This window comes from Lynx rufus, unplaced genomic scaffold (genome assembly GCF_022079265.1).
Source record: "Lynx rufus isolate CCGP_SWC_20201006 ecotype Redwood Valley unplaced genomic scaffold, mLynRuf1.p SCAF_2, whole genome shotgun sequence".
NCBI classification, from domain to species: domain Eukaryota; kingdom Metazoa; phylum Chordata; class Mammalia; order Carnivora; family Felidae; genus Lynx; species Lynx rufus.
The window spans coordinates 61721894-61748429 of NW_025814834.1; the positions used below are offsets into that span (position 1 = coordinate 61721894).

The following is a 26536-nucleotide window of genomic DNA, read 5'->3' on the forward strand; positions in this document are numbered from 1 at the left end:
AATTAAATTCACATGTATCTGACAGAGAAAATGTCTTTATTTAAAGGGCCTTTCTATTTATCCTTCCACCCTCTTTTAAAGGTTACTTTGTCTTTCTGCATTTGCACAGTTTTGTAGAGTTGAAATCTACACAAGTGCCTTACTCTAAAGCATCTCATTAAAAAAAAAATCATACCTCAGTCCAAAATTCAAGTTATTATAATATGGCAAATTTCAGGCTTCTGTACCTGTTCAATGATGGCTTGGAAGCTATAGAGTCTGACCAGTCCTGAGCTGTACATCACAATCAGTATCCCATGAGACAAGGTAGCATCTGTAACGTTCCCGAAAATCTGAGGGGAAAGGTAGATATCACCTGAGAAAAGACCAGAAGGCCAATCCTCTTGAGTGTTCACAGTGGTTTGTGCTTTGCTTAATATTCAGGTCACCACGACATCACTGCCGCCTAGTATTATAACTTAATTATAATTTAGAGACCTGAAGTTAAGGTGTCATTAGGGTGGTAGGCCACTGGAGTCTCAAACTGGAACACTAATGGCAGTGTAGCATATAACCTTCAAAATGATTCAGCAGCATTAATTTGCCTCACCCATTTGCTTTACAGTTTTGCCAATATCTTTTAATAGCAAATCCTATTCTGGGGCGCCTGGGTGGCTCAGTTGGTTGAGCGACCGACATCAGCTCAGGTCATGATCTCACAGTCCGTGGGTTCGAGCCCCGCATCAGGCTCTGTGCTGACAGCTCGGAGCCTGGAGCCTGCTTTGGATTCTGTGTCTCCCTCTCTCTCTGCCCCTCCCCCGCTCATGCTCTGTGTCTCTCTCTGTCAAAAATAAATAAACATTAAAAAAAAATTTTTTTAAAACCCAACAAATCCTATTCTTCATGGACGTAGGCATACACTGAGACCATCTAATTCTACCATACAGGATATGCATAGTAAATATAGAGACCTATTCTTCATGCTAAAATGTTACTTATAAAGAGACAGTTTTTAGCTAGAAGGGAAAAGATTGGCTCTGAGAAAGTACTTCTAATGAGAAACAGCCAATTCCAGAATTTTATTATTACTTTGTTCTTTAAATATCTAACACAGCTAGGTGTTTTAGTCATATAAAACCCAAACATGTTAAAGACCAAGCCAACACCTATAGAGACATTTAGACCAGCTAACTTTGAGTAAAGCTTTGGTTCTTTGTTCCCTTTGTTTTTGTTCTATGCAACGGATCCTGTCATAATCCTCCACAGAGCTCTGACAAAGAACTTGATTCTGTGCCTATTTTAATATTTACAAAAGCCAACACAGACAAATTTTCATAGCAATGAAAAAACAAGTAGAAATTAAGTGAAAATCTGTTTCTGTTTCTAATTACTTAGTGAAAATTTACTACCCCAATAAATAGCTTAAAGTACATTCTAAGCCAGCCCATGGGTAGTCTTTTATACATGGTAAGTGAAAGATACGCTTCAATTCCAACTAACCCTAATCAAAACCAAATCCCTCCAATGATTATGGTAGGCATGTAAAAATAGATAGAAACAATTTATGACTTAGCTAAGTGTTCATTCCTGTTTTGGACTGTAATAAGCATACACAATTACTTAATCCACGAGCACAAAGAAAACAATTAAATTCGTAAGTTATGTTTTTTGTCATCTCTTAGAAGGATAATTATGCTTTCTTTGCTTTGATCTTGACTAGCTCATAATTTTTTATTGGCGGATCCTGGTTTCCCACTTTGAAAAAGAAGACTTGTGTAATTCAAACATATTTTCAAATAATGAGTGCTATAATAAAGTAGCCACTCTATTTTAAAATTTGGTTCATACTTTGGAGTCAACTCTAGTTTCTAATTCCAGTTTCTGCATTCACTTAGGATTTGGTTAATTTCCTAGTGGAATACATCATACATTACAAAGTTGTAAACTACTCAAAGTGCCTGGCACAAAGCCAAGAATGAACAAGTAATTGATACTATTCATTTGCCTTTATGTAGTTTAGTATACTATGCTTTTACAAAAATTTTTTAACATGTTCATCTTATTTGCTAATGACTATTAGCGGACTCTGAATATCTGCTTCAGTAATACTTAATTAAAGACTAGTAGAATAGACCAATAAATAACTATCCCCCCAGACTAAGTAACAATTTTTAAATGGAAAGTAGAAGGCTATTGATTCTTTTACTCAAAGGAAGTATGTCCTTTCTTTCCTCCCATATCATGGCCTATAAATCAAGAACAATGACAAGAATAAAACCTAAAACTGAATGAGTTGGAAAACTCACATATTTAATTACAAGGCTGTTTCTGTATCATAAAACAAGTTTTAGATCTATACCTTGCAATTAAAATGAGGCTTTTTGTTTAGCTTTTCACCTTCCTAATGGTCATTTTAAATGAGCTTTGGAATATCCCTCTGCAAAAAACCACCTTCCTCATTTCATAATTTTGTAAAGTAGTGGTTTGTTAACGACACCAAAGGTAATTCAACACTATGCACTTGAATGGCATAAAAACATGTAGAAAGAGGAAGGAATGAAACTTCCTTCCTAAATGAAACATTCTCATGTGTTTTGATATGAAACAAGCTATATCAGAAAGCTTTTTACAATTAGGGGAACACTTGCAATCAAATGACTTAATAAAACAAATAATTAACCAATGGCATCCGATCTTTTATAAAAAAGTTAATATTGCAATTAAATCAGAAGTAAGTTCTTACCTTCTTGCTGATCTCCAGAATCCCTATGAGTGAAAAAGGTAAAACATGGAACACTGCAAGGTACAGCAAAATAGGCTGTTGAATGCCTGCCTACAAGGAAAGATTAAATTATAGGCAGCTCTCAAAAGAATTTCAGAAACACTGTTTTCATGAGTTGAAAACATCCATCTATCCTAGCATACAGTTATGTGGTGTTTTCAATTCATGAAAACCTCCGTCTACATTGCAAAGTTACTTAAACAGGATGGCATATGTGTTCAAAATAAGTCCATCAAACCTTCAGCCCTTCAACACACATGCACATACACACAAAAATCTATAAAAGTAAACCTAACAGTAAACATTTCTTAACAATGAAACATATTTTACATACTGTACAAAAACATTTTATCTACTGCATAACAAAATACACTTTCCATATTACAATTATAGCATAAATATATATTTATAATATCTACCATATACCATATAAATTGTTATTATTATACATATATTATGGTATATTAATATAAGTTATATTGTAAGTTGGAGTTCTAATAATAAAGACCTTAATTAAAAGACACATAGTTATGGTCATATCACCCGAAAGTAGCATTACACTGACATGTCTACGTGAGATGAGAAGAAATTATCAACAGTTAAAGCTTCAATGATTTGTCTGTTTGGAAAAGATAGCTCCCTTACTTTGAAGAACAAGGTTCAATTTCTTTCCACTATGGAATGTAAAATAATCTGTTGTACTTCTCCAGAGTGGCTTAAAGGGTATTTCTTAAGCTCGTGGTAAACAACTTTTATACCATTTTTCAGAAATCAAAGATCATTAGTTCTTTCACAACAAATTTGCAGACAATTTCTTCATTTCATTAATGCTTAAGATTTATTTATTGATACTTAAAGATGTCTACCTGCCGGGCCAATGCTGAACATTTGTTTTGAGCTGACTTGACTGCAATAACTTCTTGAGGAGTGTCCCAGCTCAAATATCTTATAAAAGAATGAGGAGAAGGTTATTCATTGGGGTCAGTTTCCTTATAATCAAAATATAATAGTATTTTCTAAATAGTTCTTTAGTTATTTAAATTATAAAACAAAGTAATTTATTTTAAAACAAAAACAACTTAAAATTTCCCTCTAGATCCTTACGCAATAACTCCTATTAAAAAAAAAAATATATACATATATATATTTAACTTTAATCCTTCTAGAGTGTCAGTGAATAAACTCTGTGTTTGATCAAACAGTATTCAAAACTTAGAAAACAAAAAACTATTCCTGCTTTAAAATGGAAGTTACAGGGGCACCTGGGTGGCTCAGTTGGTTAAGTGGCCGACTTCGGCTCAGGTCATGATCTCGCGGTCTGTGAGTTCGAGCCCCGCGTCGGGCCCGCGTCGGGTTCTGTGCTGACCGCTCAGAGCCTGGAGCCTGTTTCAGATTCTGTGTCTCCCTCTCTCTCTGACCCTCCCCCGTTCATGCTCTGTCTCTCTCTGCCTCAAAAATAAATAAACATTAAAATTAAAAAAAAAAAAAAATGGAAGTTACAAAAAGCATTAAAAATGTTACTTTCACATTCTGCATGCATTATTCACTCCAAATATATATATATATACACACATACACACACACACACACCTATATATACACACCTATATAGGTGTGTGTGTGTGTGTATGTGTATATATATATATATATATATATATATGAAATTTAAAAACTACTAGTTAAAATAACAATTTTAGGGACATCTGGCTGGCTCAGTCAGAAGAGCATGTGATTTGATCTCAGGGTTGTGAGCTTAAGCCCCACATTGGATGTAGAGATTGCTTAAAAACAAACAACAAAAATACTTCTTAGATTGTACTAGGCAGATATTTAACTGAAACAGACTAACCTTCAGGGAAAATCAACCATGAAGTACAACCTACATATAAAATACTATTTGCAGAAGGGAAATTAGGAACACCTGGCTGACTCAGTGGGTTAAGTGTCTGCTCAGGTCATGATCTCACAGTTCATGAGTTTGAGTCCTGCATCAGGCGCTGGGCTGACAGTTCAGAGCCTGGAGCCTGCTTCATTGGGATTCTGTGTCTCCCTCTCTTTCTGCCCCTCCCCTGGTTGCGCTCTGTCTCTGTCTCTGTCTCTCTCTCAAAAACAAACACTTAAAGTTTAAAAAAGATGGGAAATGAAAACGGGAGAGGGGTGGTACCTGGCTGGTTCAATTGGTAGAGCATGTGACTCTTGATCTCAGGGTTGTGAGTTCAAGCCCCACGTTGGGCATGGAGCCTACTTAAAAAAAAGGGTGGGAGTGATATCTGCCAACTATTACAGGTTAGTTACTTAAGAGTGATACAACAATAAATGATAAAAGGTCTGTTATCCTCAGACCTTCAAAGGTACTCATGAGGAAAGAAAAATAGAACAGGTTTATAAATTGAGATCCAGGTATACAATGGTAAACTAAAAAAAAAAGCTTGAAATTTCCTGGGCCACAAGTCTCAAATTTATTTCATAGGTTTATATTTACATATGTATATATATATAAATAAGATCTTGAGTAATAAAGCCACATTTAATACCTGAATTTGCAATATGAAGCAAGATATATTTTCTCAAGGACTTTTCCAGTAGTTGCTGATATGCGAAATAGCCAATTATGTGCAGTCAGTGCTATGAGTGAGGATTTGTAATCTGATGGATTGGGAAGTATTTCCCCCTAAAAAAATAAATAAATAAAAATCAAGGTGTAAAAATGAAACTGGCTGGTCATGAACAATCTGCAGTAATCTATGTCCAAAGAAACTAGCTAAAACCTTAAAGAAATAGCTGTGTAAACCAAAGAGGAAATATTAAATGTACAAATAGAGAATTAAGACAAGGAAAGAAAAGACTGTAGGTTATTATTTTCATCATTAACTTATTGAGTTTATTCACATAAAGTGCTTAGACAATACTTGAAATAATTTATTATTTATTGTTATTTATCATTAAGTAATTCAACAAGTGTAAGCCAATCATCACCATAACAATAGGAGTATTACTAACAATGCTGTTGTGATAACAATGATAACAACAATAACGGTTCTTAAAACCATAAGAATTAATAGTCATCTGCTAAAGGGGCAGCTGGGTGGCTCAGTCAGTTAAGCATCTGACTTAGGCTCAGGTCATGACCTCCTGGCTCATGAGTTCGAGCCCTGCTGACAGCTTAGAGCCTGTAGCCTGCTTCAGATGCTGTGTCTCCATCTCTCTGCCCTTTCCCTGCTTGTGCTCTCTCTCAAAAATAAACATTTAAAAAAATTTTAAAAACAATAAAAAGAGTCATCTGCTAGAATAGATGTTTCTTCGTTCTAAGACTCGTCTTTTTGACAGAAGTCAAAATGGCAAGAGGACAAATTGTTCCACGATTCACTGCAGCTCTACTCTTAACCCGAATGAAAAGCTAGAATGCAGAATCAAGGCAGCCAAAGAAAAACAGAAGATGGACCTGGTTTTAAAGATATCCTCTGTTGGTGGCTCGGTTGGTTAAGTGTCTGACTCTTGATTTTGGCTCAGGTCATCTCATGGTTCACGAGACTGAACCCCATGTCAGGCTCTGCACTGACAGCGTGGAGCCTGTTTGAGATTCTCTCTCTCCCTCTCTCTCTGCCCCTTCTGTGCTCTCTCTCTCTCTAAAATAAATAAAATAAACTTTTTAAAAAAAGATGCCCTCTGTTGTTAGTGCATTACCCCCCAAAAAGGGAGGTAATGGCTATTTGGGCATACCTGCCACTGATCAGCTGCCACAAGGTGGAAGTCTAAGGCAGGAAAAGAAAGAGAAGCAAAGAGTTCTACTTTAATTTGTAAAATAAAAAGGAAGTTCTTGGGGGGCGCCTGGGTGGCTCAGTCAGTTAGGCTTCCTAAGCTTCCCATTTCAGCTCAGGTCATGATCTCAGGGTTTGTGGGTTTGAGCCCCACGTCAGGCTCTCTGCTGTTAGCACAGAGCCCACTTCAGATCCCCTGAATCCCTCTCTCTTTGCCCCTTTCCGGCTTGCACTCTCTCTCTCCCGCTCTCAAAAATGAATAAACATTAAAAAGAAAAAGGAAATTCTACGACAAAAGTTAAGAATAGGGAAGTTAAAATTAATCTACTATTTGCGTTGGCTAAAAAGTGAATAGAAAAGAATAAAAGCATAGGTATTTTATACATGGTTTTAAAGATTTGTCTTTCCTTTCAGTTTTTGTGTTTGTTTCTTGGTTGTGTGTGTATGTGTGTTTAAGTTTAACTACTGGAAGTCTTACACTAAAATCACATATAATGATGTAAACATTTTTAGTCTGTGGTGTCTTACATAAGTATCACCTCCTGGAGATTTTTTTTAATGTTTATTTATTTTGAGAGAGAGAGAGAGAGAGAGAGAGAGAGAGAAGAGTGTGTGTGTGTGTGTGTGTGTGTGTGTGTGTGTGTATGCAGGAGAGGCAGAGAGAGAGAATTCCAAGTGGGCTCTGCACTAACAGTGCAGGGCTTGATCTCACAAACTGTGTCATGACCTGAGCTAAAAATCAAGAGTTGGATGCTCAACTGACTGAGCTACCCAGGCACCACTCACCTCCTGGAGATTTAAAAAAAAAAAGAATTGGAAGCAGCATATATAATAGGTTTGAGGTATTTTCCTAAACCAAAAGTTGCATTTCACACATTGTCTCAGAAAAGGGTGCTAATTTATTTTTTTTTAATTAAAAAAAATTTTTTTTAACATTATTTTTGAGAGAGAGAGAGAGAATGCAAGCAGGGTAGGAGCATAGAGAGAGGAAGACATAGAATCTGAAGCAGGCTCTAGGCTCTGAGCTGTCAGCACAGAGCCCAATGCGAGGCTCGAATCCACTAATGGGGAGATCATGACCTGAGCCCAAGTCAGATGCTTACCTGACTGAGCCACCCAGGTGCCCCTAAAAGGGTGCTAATTTAAATGTAGTTTCACATCAATGTGTTAACAACAATAAATGATAACCTTCTTAGTTTTTCTTAATGGAAAATCTTGCTTAACTTCAAATGAGAAGAAAATGTTTAAAGAGAAGTGAGAATAGGAATTAGATTACTAGAAACTCTATTTTTTCAAGGATTGCTCTAAATTTTTTGTGTGTTTATACTGTGTCTTCAAAACTTTTCTCAATTAAGAAATCTGTCACCCTTGGGGTGCGTGGGTGGCTCAGTTGTTTGAGCGACCCACTCTTGATTTCAGCTCAGGTCATGCTCTCAAGGGTTAAGTGAGATTGAGCCTCATGTGGGGCTCTGCGCTGACAGTGAGGAGCCTGCTGGGGAATTTCTCTCTCCCTGTCTCCCTGCCCCCTTCCCTGCTGTCTCTTTAAAAAATAAATCAATAAACATAAAAAAAAAAATCTGTCACCTTCCTCCCCCAACCAATGAAAACAGATTCAAAGGCTTTAGATATTGGGGGCACAACAGTTATTTTCAGCTTTCAGTAAGAAACTGGGGAATAAAACAGATTTAAAACTTTCTGATTTTTAAAAACATGTCTCTTTTTAAAAAGAATAAGTGTAGGGGCACCTGGGTGGCTCAGTCGGTTGAGCGTCCGACTTCAGCTCAGGTCATGATCTCACGGTTCGTGAGTTTGAGCCCCGCATCAGGCTCTGTGCTGACAGCCCAGAGCCTGGAGCCTGTTTCAGATTCTGTGTCTCCCTCTCTTTCTGACCCTCCCCCATTCATGCTCTGTCTCTCTCTGTCTCAAAAATAAATAAGCATTAAAAAAAAATTAAAAAGAGTGTCTAAGGGAAAAGAAAGCAGCAGCTCTGGAAAACTACAATTTTATGTAAAAACAGTAGTCTTTGACAAAAGAGAGAATTTTAATAGTAAATTCAAAGGATAGCTTCTTTTCTTTTAAACATTATTTTTGGTCACATATTTTAAGTTCTATTTTTCCTAAAAAACAACCAGCCAGATTCAAAAACCTGATTAATTTGCTACAGTATGTCATAAGTACAGTTCTTAAAACACTGATCCCATGAAAAACTAATATGTAGAAATATACCTCAAAAAAGGAAGTCCTATAATCAAGAGTTTCAGAAAATGGTTTGATAATCACTGTGAACATTAGTATTATCGTATTATTAAAGGCTCTGAGAAGTAATTCTATAAATAAACTTGTTTAGCCTTTTAAACTCAGAATATTCCAAACTTATTTTTTTTTTTTTAATTTTTTTTTTTTTCAACGTTTATTTATTTTTGGGACAGAGAGAGACAGAGCATGAACGGGGGAGGGGCAGAGAGAGAGAGGGAGACACAGAACCGGAAACAGGCTCCAGGCTCTGAGCCATCAGCCCAGAGCCCGACGCGGGGCTCGAACTCATGGACCGCGAGATCGTGACCTGGCTGAAGTCGGACGCTTAACCGACTGCGCCACCCAGGCGCCCCCCAAACTTATTTTGTGTACAAGTCAATTCTCTCAACTCCTCTAGCAAGTAGAAGATGCTATTTATGAAAACACGTTCTGAAAAATACACATCAGGGCAATGTTAGTCTGTCTGATGGAGTGAGCTTAACTTATTATTTTATTTTATTTTGTATTACTTTTATTATTTTATTTTTTATTTTTGACTTAGTATTTTCCTAACAAGATTCACGGAGGAAACTCATAAGTCTACTTTCACAGAGCCAAGTGACATAACTGCTGTCCTAAATAAATATCTTATTTTGATAGAATGATCTCTTAAATCAGTAGAATGATCTCTTAAACACTGAGGATAACTCTAAACTAGCTTATATTGCTTGCAAAACTTTTAATCAGTTCATAACTTTTTTCTAGTTTTTAAGATTTACAAATAGCATCAAAATTTTAAAATACATTCATAATATTAATATATAATTTTTTAAGATATAAGTTATTTCCTGAGGGAAAACAAGCAAAGGATACACTCTCTCTTCTTGACTCCTTTCAAGGTTCAGGAATCACTATGATATTAAAGCTTTATTCCTTTATACTACATATCAACAATGATCAGTTCTTTTAAGCAAAAAATGCATTAGAAACAAATACTCTAAAAATAAATCTTACCACTGGGCATTCCCATAATAAAGCATCCTCTATTTTTTCTGATTTGGAACATTTTGGCATTTCATAAAGTTTTCTTGGCTCTGATGCAACACTGGGAAAAAAGAAAAATGAATGATTATTCTTCTTATTCATTGAGACAGTGTTTGCTCAGCTTTGAGTGATTTATTCTATTTAGAGATTTGGAATACCAAGATACAACTTGCTACTTTGTCTTCCTTTTCTTAACTAAATGTTAACATTTTTTTCCTGATCACATAATTCAAAAGGAAATTCACTGGAAAAAAAACTGAAAAATACAGTAACATAGATTAGAATACTATAAAATTATAAAAATAACCATTATTAACATTTTGGTTCATTTTCTTCTGGTTTTTCTTTATATACATATACTTACCTGCAGATTATTTTCCAAAGTTGGATCACATTGATTTCTTTCTTTAACCCTGAATGATTACGGTGAATATCTCTGCTGAATTCCATGGCATTCATAAACTGTTATTCCAATATTGTAAAATGAAAATTAGATAAAAAGAGTCCTTTTATTTTAGAATGAAAATTAATAGGTTAAAAAAGGAAATACCTTTAAGTTGTTGTTGTTTTTTTTTAATTCCCAAACTGCCTTCCAGAAAAATTGAACAAGTTTATACCTCTGCCAGTATTGAAACTACAATTTTTAGGTGAAAAATAGTCCCTTATTTTTAATTTATACTTCTCTGATTATTACTGAGATATGATCATAGATATTTTCCTTTTTTTTAACTGATGTACTTTAAAATTAAGCTACTATTTAAAAAAAATGTTTTTACTGCTTGTATTTGAGAGAGAGACAGAGTGCGAGCAGGGGAGGGGCAGAGAGAGGGGGAGACACAGAATCTGAAGCAGGCTTCAAGCTCTGGAGCTGTCAGCACAGAGCCTGATACGGGGCTTGAACCCAGGAATGCGAGATCATGACCTGAGCTGGAGTCTGATGCTCAGCCAACTGAGCCACCAGGCACCCTGAAATATATATATTAACAAAGGGAGAAGCTTCTAGGTTGGTGAACACATGGACACTCAGGGAGAGTAGTGTGCTCAAAGAGCATGGATATTCCATGCCCTTTCGCATGTAACTTGCCTATGCAACTCTTCCATCTGGCTGTTCTTGAATTATATCTTTTTTTTTTTTTTTTTTTAAATTTTTTTTAACGTTTATTTATTTTTGGGACAGAGAGAGACAGAGCATGAACGGGGGAGGGGCAGAGAGAGAGGGAGACACAGAATCGGAAACAGGCTCCAGGCTCTGAGCCATCAGCCCAGAGCCTGACGCGGGGCTCGAACTCAGGGACCGCGAGATCGTGACCTGGCTGAAGTCGGACGCTTAACCGACTGCGCCACCCAGGCGCCCCGAATTATATCTTTTATTATCAACTGGTAATCTACTAAGAAACCAATCACAAAAGACACATACTATGTGATTCAATTTATATGCAATGTCCAGAACAGATGAATCTATAGAGACAGAAAAGAGACTAGCGCTTGCTTAGGGCTGAGGATGATGTGGGTATTGGGGCAATAGCTAAAGGCAATAAACTTTCTTTTTGAGGTGATGAAAATGTTCTAAAGTCAACTGTAGTGTTGGCTGCCTATATGAACCACAAGGGTTCACCAAAATTCCTATCATTGAATGAACATTCAATGAACTAAATATCATCAAATTGTATACTTTAAATTGGCAAATTGTATAGTGTGTGAATTATATCTTTTAAAAAATGTTTATTTATTTATTTTTGAGAGAGAGAGGCAAAGAGAGAGGGAGACAGAATCACAAGCAGTCTCCGCACTGTCAGTGCAGAGCCTGACATGGGCCTGGAATCTAGGAACTGAGAGATCTGACCTGAGCCAAAATCAAGAGTCAGGTGCTTAACCAACTGAGTCACCTAGGCACCAGTGTGTGAATTATATCTTAATCAAGCTGTTAAGAGAAAGAAAATGTCTAATATTTTTTGTAGAAGCAAAGCATGGTGTTTAGAATATGCTTTAAAATACTTCGTAAAAAGATAAAGGAAAAGTGAGCAATGGCATAGATAAGCAAATGCAGTAAAATCTGGATCATCTTTGAATTTAGGTAATTAGTACATGGGCGTCCACTACACTATTTTCTCTGAAGCATGTTCGAAAATTTTCTCTTAAAACAAAGAAAGGCAAGTACTTCCAAAACAAAACATAGAACTTCTTCAGGGCACACGTAGGTGGCTCAGTCAGTTAAGCGTCCAGCTTCAGCTCAGGTTATGATCTCAAGGGTTGAGAGTTCGAGCCCTGCTTGGGGCTCTGTTGCGCCAGCTCAGAGCCTGGAGCCTGCTTCAGATTCAGTCTCAGTCTGTCTCTCTCTGCCCCTCCCCACTAGCATACTGTCCTTCTATCTCTCTCAAATATAAACATTAAAATTTTTTTTTTTAATTTAAAGAAATTTTTCTCTAAAGCAGCATATAATTATTAGATACCTGACTTCCTTGACTCTGCCGTCTTCTAAGCAGAATAAAACACTACACCATACTCTGAGCAACCTATCATTTTGCCTGCACTATAAAGTAAATTCATTTTAAATTGGTACTTGCAAAGATGAAACCTCTAACTTTGGGTTTAAGAAGATTTTAAAATTATACCCATTTACCACCTACTCTTCTTTTGGGCTCATTTTTCCATTCTCCTATTTCATTAAACATTGATAAAGCATGTGGTTCTATAAAAATGAGTCAAGATCAACAGTGAGGTGAATTACAGGAAAAACGTTCACCAAGATACCTGCTGACACAGCACCGATAATTGTCAAAATATATTCTTCCTCTCTCATAGGCTATTGGTGACTTGGAATGAGTTGTCCAAACATTCTTAAATTTAGTACTTTCCTGAAAGACACAAGGAATTTTGGTTTAGGAAATAACTCATAAGTCTCTACCCTTCAGCAATATTAAGTGGGAGAATTAAATCTACAGTTTTCAAAGTAATTCCACGTACGTTATTTAAAACATGTTCATTTATCCCTCACTCTGTCCTCACGTTTTACGCGGTGTGACCAAATTTTAGGAAGACTGTTTGCAGGAAGACATAAGAGGCTTAAAACTAAAAGCATACGGTGGTTCTATTAATAGCTATTTACTAATTCCCCAGGTTCAGGGCCTGGATACCCCTGTCCATCACCTGTGATCTTCTTAAAAGGAAGCGCTAACGAGTAAAAACTGCACCCCAGCAGGAGGCTTAGCCGCCAGTCGCCCCTCTGCCCTTGGCCCCATTCCCAGCAGCCGGCGGTCACCTGGCACACCAGCACCCGCAGGATGCCCAGGTTCGTCCTCTGCACCACGCCTGCGTCCCGCGAGAAGAAGCCCAGCGCCCGGCGGCTCAGCTGGCGGCACACGTTGGGTTTCTGAGTTGGGCCCATGGAGGCAAGGGCCGGGGGCGGGGTTTGCTGGGCTGAAGAGGCGTGCGCCCCTCGCTTCCGCGCCAGGCAGCGGCCGTTACCTTCGAACCTCCAGGCCCCAGCTCATCCAGGGGCCCAGGAAAAGCTGACGCGGGGAGCCGGGCAGGGAGCGCACGGCAGTGGGGGGAGGGGAGGAGGGGTTGGCGCTGCCTGAGCGCAGAGTAAAGGAAAAGATACCCCTCCCGGCCTGCCACTCAAACACTCTGCAAGTCTGGACCGGGCTGCGGACAGTGCGACGCCCCCGCAACGCGCGGCCTGCCGGAGCCGTACCCTCCTCACCCGGAGATGTAGTTCCCAGAGCCCTTTGAGGGAACCTGGCTCGTTCCCAGAACTACAATTCCCATCAGGCGGCGGGAAGAGAGCTCTGGTGCGGGCCCCGCCCCAACCAGCCGAGACCCCGCCCAGCCCCTCCTCCTCTGGCGGCGCCGAGGCTGCGCCGTGGGGCTCGCCCCGCTTTTCCGGGTCTGCGTACCGAGCGGGCAGAACCCTAGGGGCGCTGTGTTGCCGCCTCCTGGTCTCGCTTAGCTGTGTAAACCTTGCCGCCCGGTTACCCTCGAGTCTCTCAGCTCCCGACTTTCGCTCTAGGAGGCCTTGGCCGAGCGCCGGGAGGGGCGCTGTGTTGAAAGCCACCCCCCCTCTTTCCAAAGCAGTGTCCTGTGCTAAAGGTACGGCCCGCGGCTTTCCCTTCAGTAGCACGTTGGACGTTGTGGATGAGGTTGACGGTTAAACATTTCGGGTCTAGAAGCACAATGCTGTTGTAGTAGGAGTTAGTGGTGGAAGAAGCTGGCATTCCCACCAAACTAGGATTGACTTTCTCTCTCCTTTTGTGGCCTGCGGGGACACAAGGCTGGTTTTGCGATAATTGCTGCATTTTCCTTCCTCTCGCCTCTTTTTTCTCTTCTTTTTCTAATAAAATATGAAATGTTTACATTCTTAATGGACTGTAAGATACTCCACGTTGATTCCTCTAAGTAAAAGGTAACTTGGTCGCCTACCCCTGCCTATAGGGTCAAAGTTCCCGCTACACTACATTTTCCGTAATCATGCACTACATGTGCCCCCGGGGATTGCTTTGCAAGTCCGTTAAGGGTCGTGTCTTTGCGTCTCCCACGTGGGCTTGACATGCCACCTCTCTTTCATACGTGGGCAAGGGAGTGATTGCATTTGACTGACAGCAAAGAGTGCAGTACTGGGTGAGTGCATTGGGTCACAATTTAAGTGTTTGGTAAAAATTGTGTCCCGGATACCCAGGGTTCTCTATTGTTAACTTAAAATATTTCCTTCAGGGCTTGAGCTTTTGCTGATTTTTCATGACTTATTTACAGCATACTGTGGAGCGCTTTGTATATTTTTAGAGCGCACTATAATAGTTAATTTGGTAATTCATGAATGCAGCTGTCACTGAGAAAACTGGGACCCAGAAAGGAGAACTGGATTTTCTTTGGATGAAATGAAATTCAAATCATTGCTGACTTAAAGTCATCATCTCTCTCTTTTCTCATCCCCCTTCACCCTCACTTGTTTGTCTTCCTGTTGTCTTTATCTCACCACCAAGTCACCCAGAGGGCAGTCATCCTGGATACCCTCCCTTTCTCACCCACAACCAAGTCCTTTTGAGTCTCTTTTCCATCTCCTTTTTATATCCCCTGCGTAATTTAGGGCCCCACCACTTCATCACATTATTATATTAAGTACCCTCCTTTCTGCCTTACTTAAGTACTTTCAATTCGAATTCTCCATCCTGCTGCCAGAGTGATTTTTCTAAAGCACAAATGTGTCATTTCCTTATTAAAATCTTTCAGTGGCTCCCAGTCATCCAGAGCAGAATTTCTCAAGCCTGAGTGGATACCCAGGATTCTCCATTGTTAACTTAAAATATTTTTAGTATGTTAAATATATGCAAATATAAAACTATATATACACTCCTTATGTTGTATATCTTATACAACTATAACTCCCAGTTATAAGTTAAGTGAAGCACAATTATGAAACAAATAAATTCAAATGAATACTTATTCATTGTTACCAATGAGACAGTTTTTGTTGGACCTGATATGCTCCAAAAGCAAATATTCACTGTCCTCCATAGCATAACTTCTTTACAAAAGCCCTGTCCATATTGTACTTGTGTTGAGATTACTCAGTGCCTTCACCTCTTTTCTTTTTTTAAACCACGGCAAAGCCTGCCTTTGTTCAATGTGTCATGATTTCATTTGATCTTCACTTGTCAAACAACATGATTTACACAAAGTAGTCCCCATTTCTTTCTCATTAACCTATGCCAGTGACAAATGGTACCACTTGTTTGCCAGTGCAATGCTAAACACAAACGTGTAAACTGAAATCTTATGACAGTATTCAATTATAAGGGGGTCATTCAGATAATCCAGAGTATCCTTTTTAAAAAAATGTTTTTGTTGTTGATTTTTATCAAGTTGTACAAATCCCTAGGGGTCTGAATAGGTGCCGTACAGGACAAAATCTGAATCCCTTAATGTGGTGTACAGGGCACTTCTATCTGCATCTTGCCCACACTTTCAGCCTTATTTCCTTGTCCATCGTTACTTAACATTTGCTCTTGTGGCTCTGACATGTTGCTCACTTACTCAAGCCAATGGGCCTTTCAGCTTTTCTTTGGAACTCCCTCCCTTTCCTTCTCTTGTCTGTTTTATCTTGTAACTCATCCCAGGTATCACACCTCCACTCACACTTTTCCTGACCCCTTCACTTCAGGTATAGACTTACTTCTTCTAACATGTTTCTCTGCATACATTGGTTGTAGCACTGTATTAGAATTATTGTTTGTTGGTCTTCCCAACACATTGTTTTTATGCTTTTTTTTAAATAGGCTCTACACCCAATGTGGGCTTGAACTCAGGACCCCAAGATCAAGAGTTACATGCTGTACTGAGTGCCCCCCAACATACTGTTTTTAGAGTAGTCCATTCATTCATTCGACATACATATGCATTAACCACATTTTAGGCAGTATACAAAGGATGCATATGTATGTTGAATAAATTGACTGTTCTAAGGACATTGTATAGAATCTATTATTGGCAACTAAGTACTTTCAACATACATGCAGATTTAGTCTCCCTTTTTTCTTTAAATCAGTAGGAAACCACAGTGTTCATAAGAAGAAATAAGTTTTGGGGCGCCTGGGTGGCGCAGTCGGTTAAGCGTCCGACTTCAGCCAGGTCACGATCTCGCGGTCCGGGAGTTCGAGCCCCGCGTCGGGCTCTGGGCTGATGGCTCAGAGCCTGGAGCCTGTTTCCGATTCTGTGTCTCCCTCTCTCTCTGCCCCTCCCCCGTTCATGCTCTGTCTCTCTCTGTCCCAGGGATAAATAAACGTTGAAAAAAAAAAAAAAATTAAAAAAAAAAAAAGAAGAAATAAGTTTTTAAAAACTTGAATCCCCAACAGTTCTACCTATAAGTAGATATTTTTTCCATTTGTTGAGGGTAAAATGGCATGCACAGATATCCCTAGTTTAGGATTTGAAAATGACTTCTCAATTTAAGACCTAGAACAAACATTGTTTTTTTGTTTCTTGTTTTTCTTTTTCAATCTGTGTCATGTGTTTTAACAGAATAGTTAGCTATCTTTACCACGATGTTTTTTAATATATATTTTGTTAAATTTATTTTGTTAGTAATCTCTACACCCAATGTGGGGTCAAACTCATGATCCTAAGATCAAAAGTCACATACTCTACCAACTGAGCCAGCCAGGCACCCCTATCATGATATTTAAAGACAAAGAGATATGAATTCAGAAGTTAATAAAATGCTTTTTGTTCATGTTCTTTGTTTAAAGAAGCATGGTAAAGCACTCAGGTTATTAAACTTGAACATTTGTTCAGAGATAAATTGTTCAGAGACAAAACCACAAGAGGTCATTCATTCAGCATGTAATTATTTTCATGTACTTTGTGCTGGGAACTATTTTGGCATAGGGTATAGCAGTGAATGGGATAGACAAAGCCTCTACGTGTGGAGGGAGTTAGACGATAAATACATAGATTACAAAAATAAAATTTCAGGTAGTGATAAGGGCCATGAAGAAGACAAAACAGGGTGATGTGCTTGGTAGAGTATGGTTGGAAGCCCGGCTTTATTTTAGCTAGAGTGGTCAGGGAAGGCCTCTTGCAGATTGGACTTCTGAGCTGAGACCTGAATGATGAGGATGAGTGAGTCTGCAAAGAATTGAGGTTAGAGTAGTCCAGGCAGAAAACGCTTGAATGCAAGGTTCCCAAAGCAATAACAACCTTGGCTTATTCTAAAACTGTCAGGCCAGTGTGACTCTATAGTGCATGTGAGGGAGATGAACTTGGAGAGGTAAGCCAGAACCAAGTTATATCAGGCATAAGGAATTTTGGATTTTATTCAAAGCCAAAGGAGGCTTTGAAGGAGAGTGACATGATCTAATTTGTGATATAATAAGATCTTTATGGCTATAGTGTGGAAAATGTACTGTGAGGAGATAAGAATGCAAGTGAACAGGCTGTTCACTTGGTCCAGGTAAGCGATGATCGTGTTTGGACTGGAGTGGTAGCAGGAGAGATGGAAAAAAGTGAACAGATTCAGGATATATCTTGGAAGTAGAGTTGATAAGACTCCTAATGTAGTGGATATTAACAATGAAGAAAATAAAAGATTCAAGTGAAATCATAATAAAGCAGAACCACAATAACCCTCTCCAAACTGCCCAGAACAAATGGAAAACAGGGAACTACTTATCATGTGGTGTCTATGAAACAATACCTAGATTTTATTAAATGTACATATCAGCTTTTTACACACTGATGCTAAAGAATGTTAGGTTCTGTTCTGTGGTTAGGAATGTGGGAAGAAGGAAGTAAAATCAGGTCCCAGAAGGGGCAGGGGTCAGAGCATGTGGAACCACGATAGTGTGATGGAAAAATCACTAGTGATAGGCTAACATTCCCTTTAACAAGAGTGAAATAGGCCAGTTAGCAGGTAGCTGGTGTACTTTAGGTGAGAATCTCTTTTGGAAATTTATTTTGAAGTTACTGAGGCTTTTGACCATGTCATGTTCTCATGTTTCCTTTTCATTGTATATTTTCACATTTTGTTTAAACATGAAGTACATTCATGCATATACAAAATCCAGAAAGATTAGGTTTAAAGATTGATAGTAATGATTATAAGCTATTCTTATTTTAAAATTATTTTATTTAAAGAACATGTATAGATAACATAGCATAATGTATAAAAAATATAAAATGAATGCACATGTATTTATCATCAACTTAAAAAAAACAAACCCAGAAGAGGGGTGCCTGGGTGGCTCCGTCAGTAAAGCGTCTGACTCTTGACCTCAGCTCAGATCTCCATCTCACGGTCATAATTTATACCCTGACGTGGAGCCTACTTAAAAAACAAAACAAAACTTTAGAGCATTACCTGCAACTTTGACATCTCCTAGGTGCCTCTCCTGGTTCCCAGATCCCTCTTTCCTCTTTATATAAATAAAATATTGTTAACTTATAAGTGTTTTTGAACATATATAAATTGAATCATACAATATATATGTACTCTTCTACAATTTGTCTATTTTTTCTTTTCTTTTCTTTTTTTTTTTAAAGATTTTACTTCTCAAATGCCTGGGTTGCTCAGTCTGTTAAGCGTCTGCTCAGGTCATGGTCTTATGGTTGTGAGATCGAGCCCACATCAGGCTCCACACTGGGTATGGAACCTGCTTAAGATTCCTTCTCTCTCTCTCTCTCTCTCTCTCTCTCTCTCTCTCTCACTCTCACTCTTTCCCTCCCTCCCTCCCTCTGCCACTCCCCACCCCCTGCACCTGCATTCTGTCAAAAAAAAAGTTCCCTTTAAAAAATTTTTTTATTTCCAAGTAATCTCTACACCCAACCTGAGGTTCGAACTCACAATCCCAAGATCAAGAGCCGTACGTGCCCTAGCAACTGAGCCAGCCAGGTGCCCCACCTATTTTTTCTTCAACATTATACTTGACAAAGTACCTATAGTTCATTTCATTTATTTTTACTGCTATATAGTATTTAATTGTATGAATTTACTACAATTTATCCATCTTCTACTGACTGGGCTTTTGTTTCTTTCAAGTTTTTTATTCCTAGAAAAGTACTGTTACAGACATCCTTTAACCTGTCTCCTGGTATACATGTTAAAGAACGTATTTCTTTTCTCTTGCTGTGTAACAAAGTACCACAAACTTGGCAGCTTAAATGAACACCCATTTATTATTCCTAATTTTTGTTCCTACATGAAAAATCAGTTGTCCCAGAACTATTTTTTTGAAGGTTCCCTCATTTCTTCACAGATATGCAGTGCTAACTTCATTGTATATCAAGTTTACATTTATAATTAGGTCTGTTTCTAGTCTGTGTTTTCTGTTCCATTGTTGTATTTCTATTACTGGGCTAATACCTGACCACTTTTATAGTAAGGTTTGAGAGCTGGTAGGACAAATCCTCTACCTTATTCCATTTCTCAGGAGTATCTTATTTCTTTTTTGCCTTTTGCATTTTCAAATACCTTTTTAAATCTGCTTCAGTTCCACAAAAAAACCTTATTGGAATTTTGATTGGAATAGCATTAAATCTGTGTATCAACTTGAAGAGAACTAACATCTTTACCATATCAAATTATCCTACTTATGAAGACCATATGTCTCTCCATTTATTTAGATCTGTAGTGTCTTTCAATGAAGTTTTATAATTTTTTTCATAAGGGATTTGCATATTTTAAACTTCCTAAGTACATTATATTTTTGGTCAGTGTTATAAATGGTAAATTTTTAAATTAGATTTTCTAACTATATTTTTGCTAGCATATAAAAATGCAAATTTTCTTTTTGTATATTGGTCTTTTATTTAGCAACCTTGACAAACTTTATCTTTAGCAATAATAATTGTCATTTGTAAAACAAACAAACAAACAAACAAAAAAACCCAAAAAAGTCATTTGTAAGATTTGGGGGATTTTTCTATGTAGATAATCATGTCCTCAGGAAACTGTGACAGCTTTATTACTTCCTTCTCAACTCTTACCATTTATTACTCTTTCTTTTTTTTTTTTTTTTTTTTTTTTTTTTTTTTTTTAATTTTTTTTTTTCAACGTTTATTTATTTTTGGGACAGAGAGAGAGACAGAGCATGAACGGGCGAGGGGCAGAGAGAGAGGGAGACACAGAATCGGAAACAGGCTCCAGGCTCTGAGCCGTCAGCCCAGAGCCCGACGCGGGGCTCGAACTCACGGAACGCGAGATCGTGACCTGGCTGAAGTCGGACGCTTAACCGACTGCGCCACCCAGGCGCCCCTACTCTTTCTTTTCTTACTGTGCTGGCCAGGACTTCTAATACAATGAATAAAACTGGTGAAGGTGGCCATTCTTGTTTTATTCATGTTTATAAACAGAATATTTCTAATAGTTCACCATTAGGATAACATTGTAAGTTTTTGATAGCTACTCTTAATCAGATTAATGAAATTCTCTTCCATTCCATATTTGCTAAAAGTCTTATTTGATTTTTTTTAAGAATATTTATTTATTTTGAGAGATAGACAGCATGCATGAGTTGGGTGAAGGGGCAGAAGGGGAGTCAGGGAGAGAGAGAGAAAGAGGGAGAGTATCTTAAGCAGGCTCCACACTCAGCTCAGAGCCCTACTCAGGGCTTGATCCTACAACTATGAGATCAAGACTTGAACTGAAATCAAGAGTCTGACACTTAATCTAATGAGCCACTCAGTCACTCTTTGTTTATTTGATTTTTAATCATGAATGGGTGTTGAATTTAATCAACTACTTTCTCTATATCTGCTGACATAATCACATAATTTTTTCCCTTTAATCTGATAATGTCAGATGCTCAACCGACTGAGCCACCCAGGCGCCCCTTTTTTAATGTTTTTATTCAGCCTTTGGGAGTATTTTATAACAGAAAGGTTTTTGGGGTGTCAGTTCACCAAATTACCAGAACTACAATTCCACTTTATTTTTTTTAACGTTTATGTATTTCTTTTTGAGAGAGACAGTGCACACACCATGAGAGTGGAGCAGGAACAGAGAGGGAAATAGAGGAACTGAAGCGGGCTCTGCACTGACAGCAGAGAGCCTGACGTGGGGCTTGACCTCATGATCCTTGAGCCAAAGTCAGTCACTTAACCAACTGAACCACCCAGGCACCCCTACAATTCCACTTCAGTATTTTTAGTGTAAAGACTTCTGTTAATGTAAGATATGATCACTTACCATCACTTCTGTCTTCTTGTCTCTATGCATAACCATCTCTCTTCCAGCTGGAAACAAGGAAGCCGTGTTATGTAGTAGAAAGAGCATCATACCAGGAGTCAAGAGGCACAAGTTGTAGCTCCAGCACCACCAGTTAGTGGGATCTTAACCAAGCCACTTATTCTCTCTGAGTTTCATTCAATCACCTGCTAAGAGGAAATACTCAGGATTGAAGTGAGAATTACATGAGTTTATAAATGTCAACTCGTTGTTGTAAGGGGAAAGGATGAGAACCAATGATGTCTAGTACATTCTCTGTTAGGGAAATGTAACCAAAACAGGTAGTTTAAGGAGAGAAGAGGGTTGATTTGGTAGCACAGAGGATCTTTTTTGTGTGGTGAAACTATTTCATGGTTTTGAAATGGTGGATACATGACGCTGTGCATTTGTTAAAACCCACAGTGCTCTGTAGCACAAAGAGTAAACCTTGACACATGCAAATTTTAAAAATAAATAAGGGGAAATGGGATTCAGGATGGAGGGCAGACTGATAAAAGAATCTAATTGTATTATAAATGTATTTAATAACCTCACTGAAAGGAGCCAAGTAACTTGAAAATGAGACTAAAACTAAAGGCAGTAGGAACTGTTCATAAGCACTGTACTCTAGTTGATAAAGTATGAACTCTAGCTTGCTATAGATAATGGTAGGTACATGTAGAAGCATTTATAAAAACGTGTTTATACAAGGTTTAGTATTCCCACATATATTTCCTTGTTTTGTCAATTGAGAGGGCCTAGAAGCAATCTTGTAGCAAGGAGCACACCCAGTACCTGGTCCATTCCCCAATAAAAGAAACAGACACTCTTCAGAGAAGTAGCTGATTCTAGGATTGGGTTAACGAATATACAACATGAGCCTGCAGTATCTTGTAGTGCCAGAAAATAAGGCAAGTGCTCCAAAACAAAAACACAATGATGAGAGTATGTCAAAAGAACATAGGAGCCAACTATAGAAAGAAACTATAGAAGAAAGAACTCTTAATAGCCAAAACAGGAACAGTTTGAGCAATAAATAAAATAGTATCGGGTTATAACCCACAGTGTAAAAGAAATGTCTTTGAATCCATACTGATAGAAACAAGTGATTGAGTAAATAAATGGGGGAGAAGAGACAAATCTCCCATGTAAAAGAATTCCAGATAATTTATGCAGTTATTCTGCCCTTAAAGAAGTGGAGCATAACTCGCTACTCCCTAAGTGTGGACTGCACATAGTGACTTCCTTCTAAAGAATACAGTATGGAGGGACCACTGGGTGGCTCGTCGGTTAAGCGACCGACTTCAGCTCAGGTCATGATCTCACAGCTCTTGAGTTCGAGCCCCGCTTCAGGCTCTGTGCTGACATCTTAGAGCCTGGAGCCTGCTTTGGATTCTGTGTCTCCCTCTGTCTGCCCCTTTCCCGCTTACGCTCTGTCTCTTCCTCTCAAAAATAAATACTGAAAAAAAAAGTTAAAGAATGCAGTATGGAAAGGAGGAAGGGAATAAGTTTACAGTGGAGAAACTTGTCAATCACTGCCTCAGCCAGGTGATCAAGGTTAACATTAACCCTGATAAGTCATATTCATATCATGAATACCCTTGATATGATGTGATAAGAATGGCACTTTACTTCAGTAGTTTTTTTCCCTAAAACCCAAACCCCCAGTCTAATCATGAGGAAAACATCTCATAAATATTGAGGGACATTCTACAAGATACCTGATCAGTATTCCTCAAAATTGTCAAGGTCTTCAAAAACAAAGAAAGTCTGAGAAACTATTAGAGCCAAAGTGGAGCCTAAGGAGACCTGATCACGAAATATAACATGATGCCCTAGATGGAATTCTATGAGAGAAAAATACATCGAATGAAGATAAAGGGAATTTGAATAAAGTATGGGCTTAGGTTTATAGTAATGTATTAGTATTGGCTTATTAATTGTAACAAATTACCATGCTAGTGTAAGATTTTAGTAATATAGGAAACTAGGTTAGAATATGGGAGCTTTCTGTACTATCTGCAACTTTTCTGTGAATCTTAGACTATTCTAAAATTAAAAGTTTACTTTTGAAATGCAATAGGCGTGTGTGCACAAGTGGGGGAAGGGCAGAGAGAAAGAGAGAGAGAGAGAGAGAGAGAGAGAGAGAGAGGCAGAGAAACCCAAGCAGGCTCCTCACTGCCAGCACAGTGCATGACACGGAGCTCAATCTCACAGACCATGAGAGCATGGCCTGAGCCAAAATTAAGAGTTGGATGCTTAACCAACTGAGCCACCTAGGTACCCCTATTGCATTTTAAAAGTAAACTTAAGATGAACTCAGTTACCAGCCTGCCTGCGTGTAGATCTCAGCCTCAAAACGTACTAGCTATACCAACCAGGGTATCCCACTTAACTAGAATTACTTTAACTTGTCTATGCCTCACTTATTTATCTGTTTGGGAGGACTAAATGAGTAACATAGTAAAGCATTTAAAGTAATGCCTGGCACATAGCAAGTGCTATATAATGTTTGATTCTGTTTATCATTACTACTTTGTTTTGATCTTTCGTTTTGGGGATCTATGTGTTTATAGCTGAATTACACTGAATCTTCTTCAGCATGCTGAAGTGTCCAACAAAACAGTATCCATAATGCTTTTTTCATAAGGGAGAAATTATTAAGATTGTAAAGATTCAAGAGAAAGGACCAGAACGTTAGGATTCCCACCCCGTTTCAAACCAAATAAATAGAATTGACCAAGTGAATGCAGAAGGTACAAAGCCTGGTAGGATCTACCCTTTATGGGCATAGACATGCCACATATCGAAATTCCGAAGTTAATGTTATTTGGTTTTCAGTAGATTTCTTATTAAAATGTCCACTCCCCTTGTTAAACTGGTATTTGGTTACGCCTGGGTGGCTCAGTTGGTTTAGCATATGGCTTTTGATTTCAGCTCAGGTCATGATCTCATGATTCGTGAGATCAAGCCCCACATCAGGCTCTGCTGATACCAAGGAGCCTGCTTGGGATTCTCTCTCTTCCTCTCTTTCTGCCCCTCCTCCACTCGTTCTTTCTCTCTCTCTCTTTCTCTCTCTCAAAAAAAAACAAAAAACAAAAAAACAAACACTCATGTTATTTTAGGACAAAGCACTGCCTACAGTACAAATCCCCAGATTTAGAGTTCAGCATCTGAAGTTTTGGTGACTTTTGAAACAAAATGGAATGTATTATAAAAACATAGGTTTTAGGCTTTTTACTCCTCTGCCTGAAATACATACCAGCTCTATCGAAAACTCCTTATAGATCAGCAGTTTAGGTGTAATAGTGTACTGAGTAGACCATAGCATTTGGAGTCAGGAAGCCTGCTTGGGGTATGGAGTCTGATAGCTGTGTGAATGAGGCAACACATGTAACCTCTTTGAGCCTCGTCTCCCACATCTGTAAAATGGTGATAAAGATGCTTGTCCTGCCTCCTTCCCTTACTTATTGTATTATTGTAAGGATGAGTTGTAAAAGTGAATGTGAGAGCTTTTTGTAAATTATAAAACCTATGCAGATATTATTGTTATAGTAATTCTCAGGTTTTCGACCAGAGTAAAATTCTAATGAAGCCTTATAGTCAGATTAGGTGTTGCATGCCTTTACTTATTTAATTATATAATAAGATGAAATCATTTGAATTTAACATGCCTTTTATGGTATATTTTCTCACAGTACTTTAGTTTTTATGATGTTTTTCTTTGGTGTAACAAAGGAAGGCATTGTTTTTATCTGTAATTGTTTCCTTCAGGTGGCAGTTTGAGGAAATGGTTTCCAAGCTCTTCGCTGAAATTAGCTATATAGAGAACACAAAAGTGTATGCCTGTGATTTGTGAAATTGTCTCTGTAGGACACAGACCCTCTTGTCCTGGAGTGGAGCTGACCAGCAGAGGGTGCACGAGCTTTCCCAGGAGCTGGCTTCAAAGGCTAGGCTGGGCAGACCTGACTGGTGCCATCTGTGTTTGCTGTCTGATGATTAAGAAGTACTATAAATGAAAAGGTTCTGGCACACCAAAAACACAGTTACCAAATGGAAAGAGAGAGCAGTCTTAATGTCACTTAGCAATGTGGCAAGTACCTGCCGTAGTTGGTGAGTAGGAAGTTTCTAGATAATTGGAGTTTGGTCTTCTAGCACGGGTTATTTGTTTTCCACCTCCTCCTGCTACTCTTTGCCTTTTCCAATAATTTCTTTCTCTTTCTGGATTCTTTGCCCTTACCGTCTGAGCATCTGCAGTTGTTGGCCTTATGTGGTCTAACAAATTGGAGTCTTTTAAAACTGACCTTTCTCTGAACTTCTATGGCCCTAGGGTAAATGGGTCCTGGATCCAACTGTCTACAGCACCCTGTCTGGGTCCTCTTACCAAGGCTCTCACAGGTTCCATGGCATCTTTTCCTCCATGTAAATGGGTGACCGTTAGAAAAAAGACTTCGAGACTTTTCAAGTGTTACTATTACTACTGCCCATACCATCTTTTTTTCCTTCCTTCCCAAGCACAGATCCTCTACCTGTGGATATTGTGTAGAGTTTATATACATAGCGATTGTAAAAATATTTTTATAAGTTTCCTGAATATAAAGGTTATTTGAGTTTACTTAAAAAGAAAAAGAACATTTGAGATGTGTGAAGAAGAAAATAGAAGGAACTCTTTGAGCGTTTCAATCAGAGAAAACTGTAAATTCTTCCAGACTTTTCCTATACATATGTATATTTGTTATTACATGTATTAATTTTTAAAAATGAGATCTTACTAAAGGTATGATTTTGTACCCTATTTTTCCCCCCACCTAAAAAAATCATGGACTTCTTTCCATATCAGTAAATTTAGGTTTATAAGCAATATTTTTGCAGGCTCCACACAGTCAGCACAGAGCCCGATGCAGGGCTCTATCTCATAAACCATGAGATCTTGACCTGAGCTGAAATCAAGAGCCAGATGCTTAACCCACTGAGCCACCCAGGAGTCCCTAAGTAACATTTTTAAGTAGCTACATGATTTTCCCTTACATGGATGTACAGTAA

The 26536-nt window shown here is 38.4% G+C and overlaps 2 protein-coding genes across 4 annotated transcripts in view; one reads left to right on the forward strand and one right to left on the reverse strand.

Moving 5' to 3' along the window:
- DCAF17 (DDB1 and CUL4 associated factor 17) overlaps positions 1 to 13505 on the reverse strand; it is a 36918-nt gene extending 23413 nt beyond the window's left edge. The window contains exons 1-7 of one of the 3 annotated variants that reach the window (XM_047084597.1): positions 13058 to 13505; positions 12550 to 12653; positions 9769 to 9859; positions 5296 to 5432; positions 3628 to 3706; positions 2723 to 2812; positions 228 to 332 (exon numbers count right to left, since the gene is read on the reverse strand). In XM_047084597.1, coding sequence (XP_046940553.1) covers positions 228 to 332; positions 2723 to 2812; positions 3628 to 3706; positions 5296 to 5432; positions 9769 to 9859; positions 12550 to 12653; positions 13058 to 13183 — 732 coding nt within the window. In that variant the 5' untranslated portion in view covers positions 13184 to 13505. Of the gene's footprint in view, positions 1 to 227; positions 356 to 2722; positions 2813 to 3627; positions 3707 to 5295; positions 5433 to 9768; positions 9860 to 10162; positions 10517 to 12549; positions 12654 to 13057 lie in introns of those variants that run through there. The other 2 variants (XM_047084598.1, XM_047084599.1) reach the window with 2 other exon arrangements.
- A 252-nt stretch (positions 13506 to 13757) lies between these two features.
- The window catches only part of METTL8 (methyltransferase 8, methylcytidine), an 88464-nt gene continuing 75685 nt past the window's right edge, over positions 13758 to 26536 (forward strand). The window contains exon 1 of the mRNA XM_047085234.1: positions 13758 to 13887. The gene's annotated coding sequence lies outside the window, so the exon portion shown is untranslated. The remainder of the gene's footprint in view (positions 13888 to 26536) is intronic.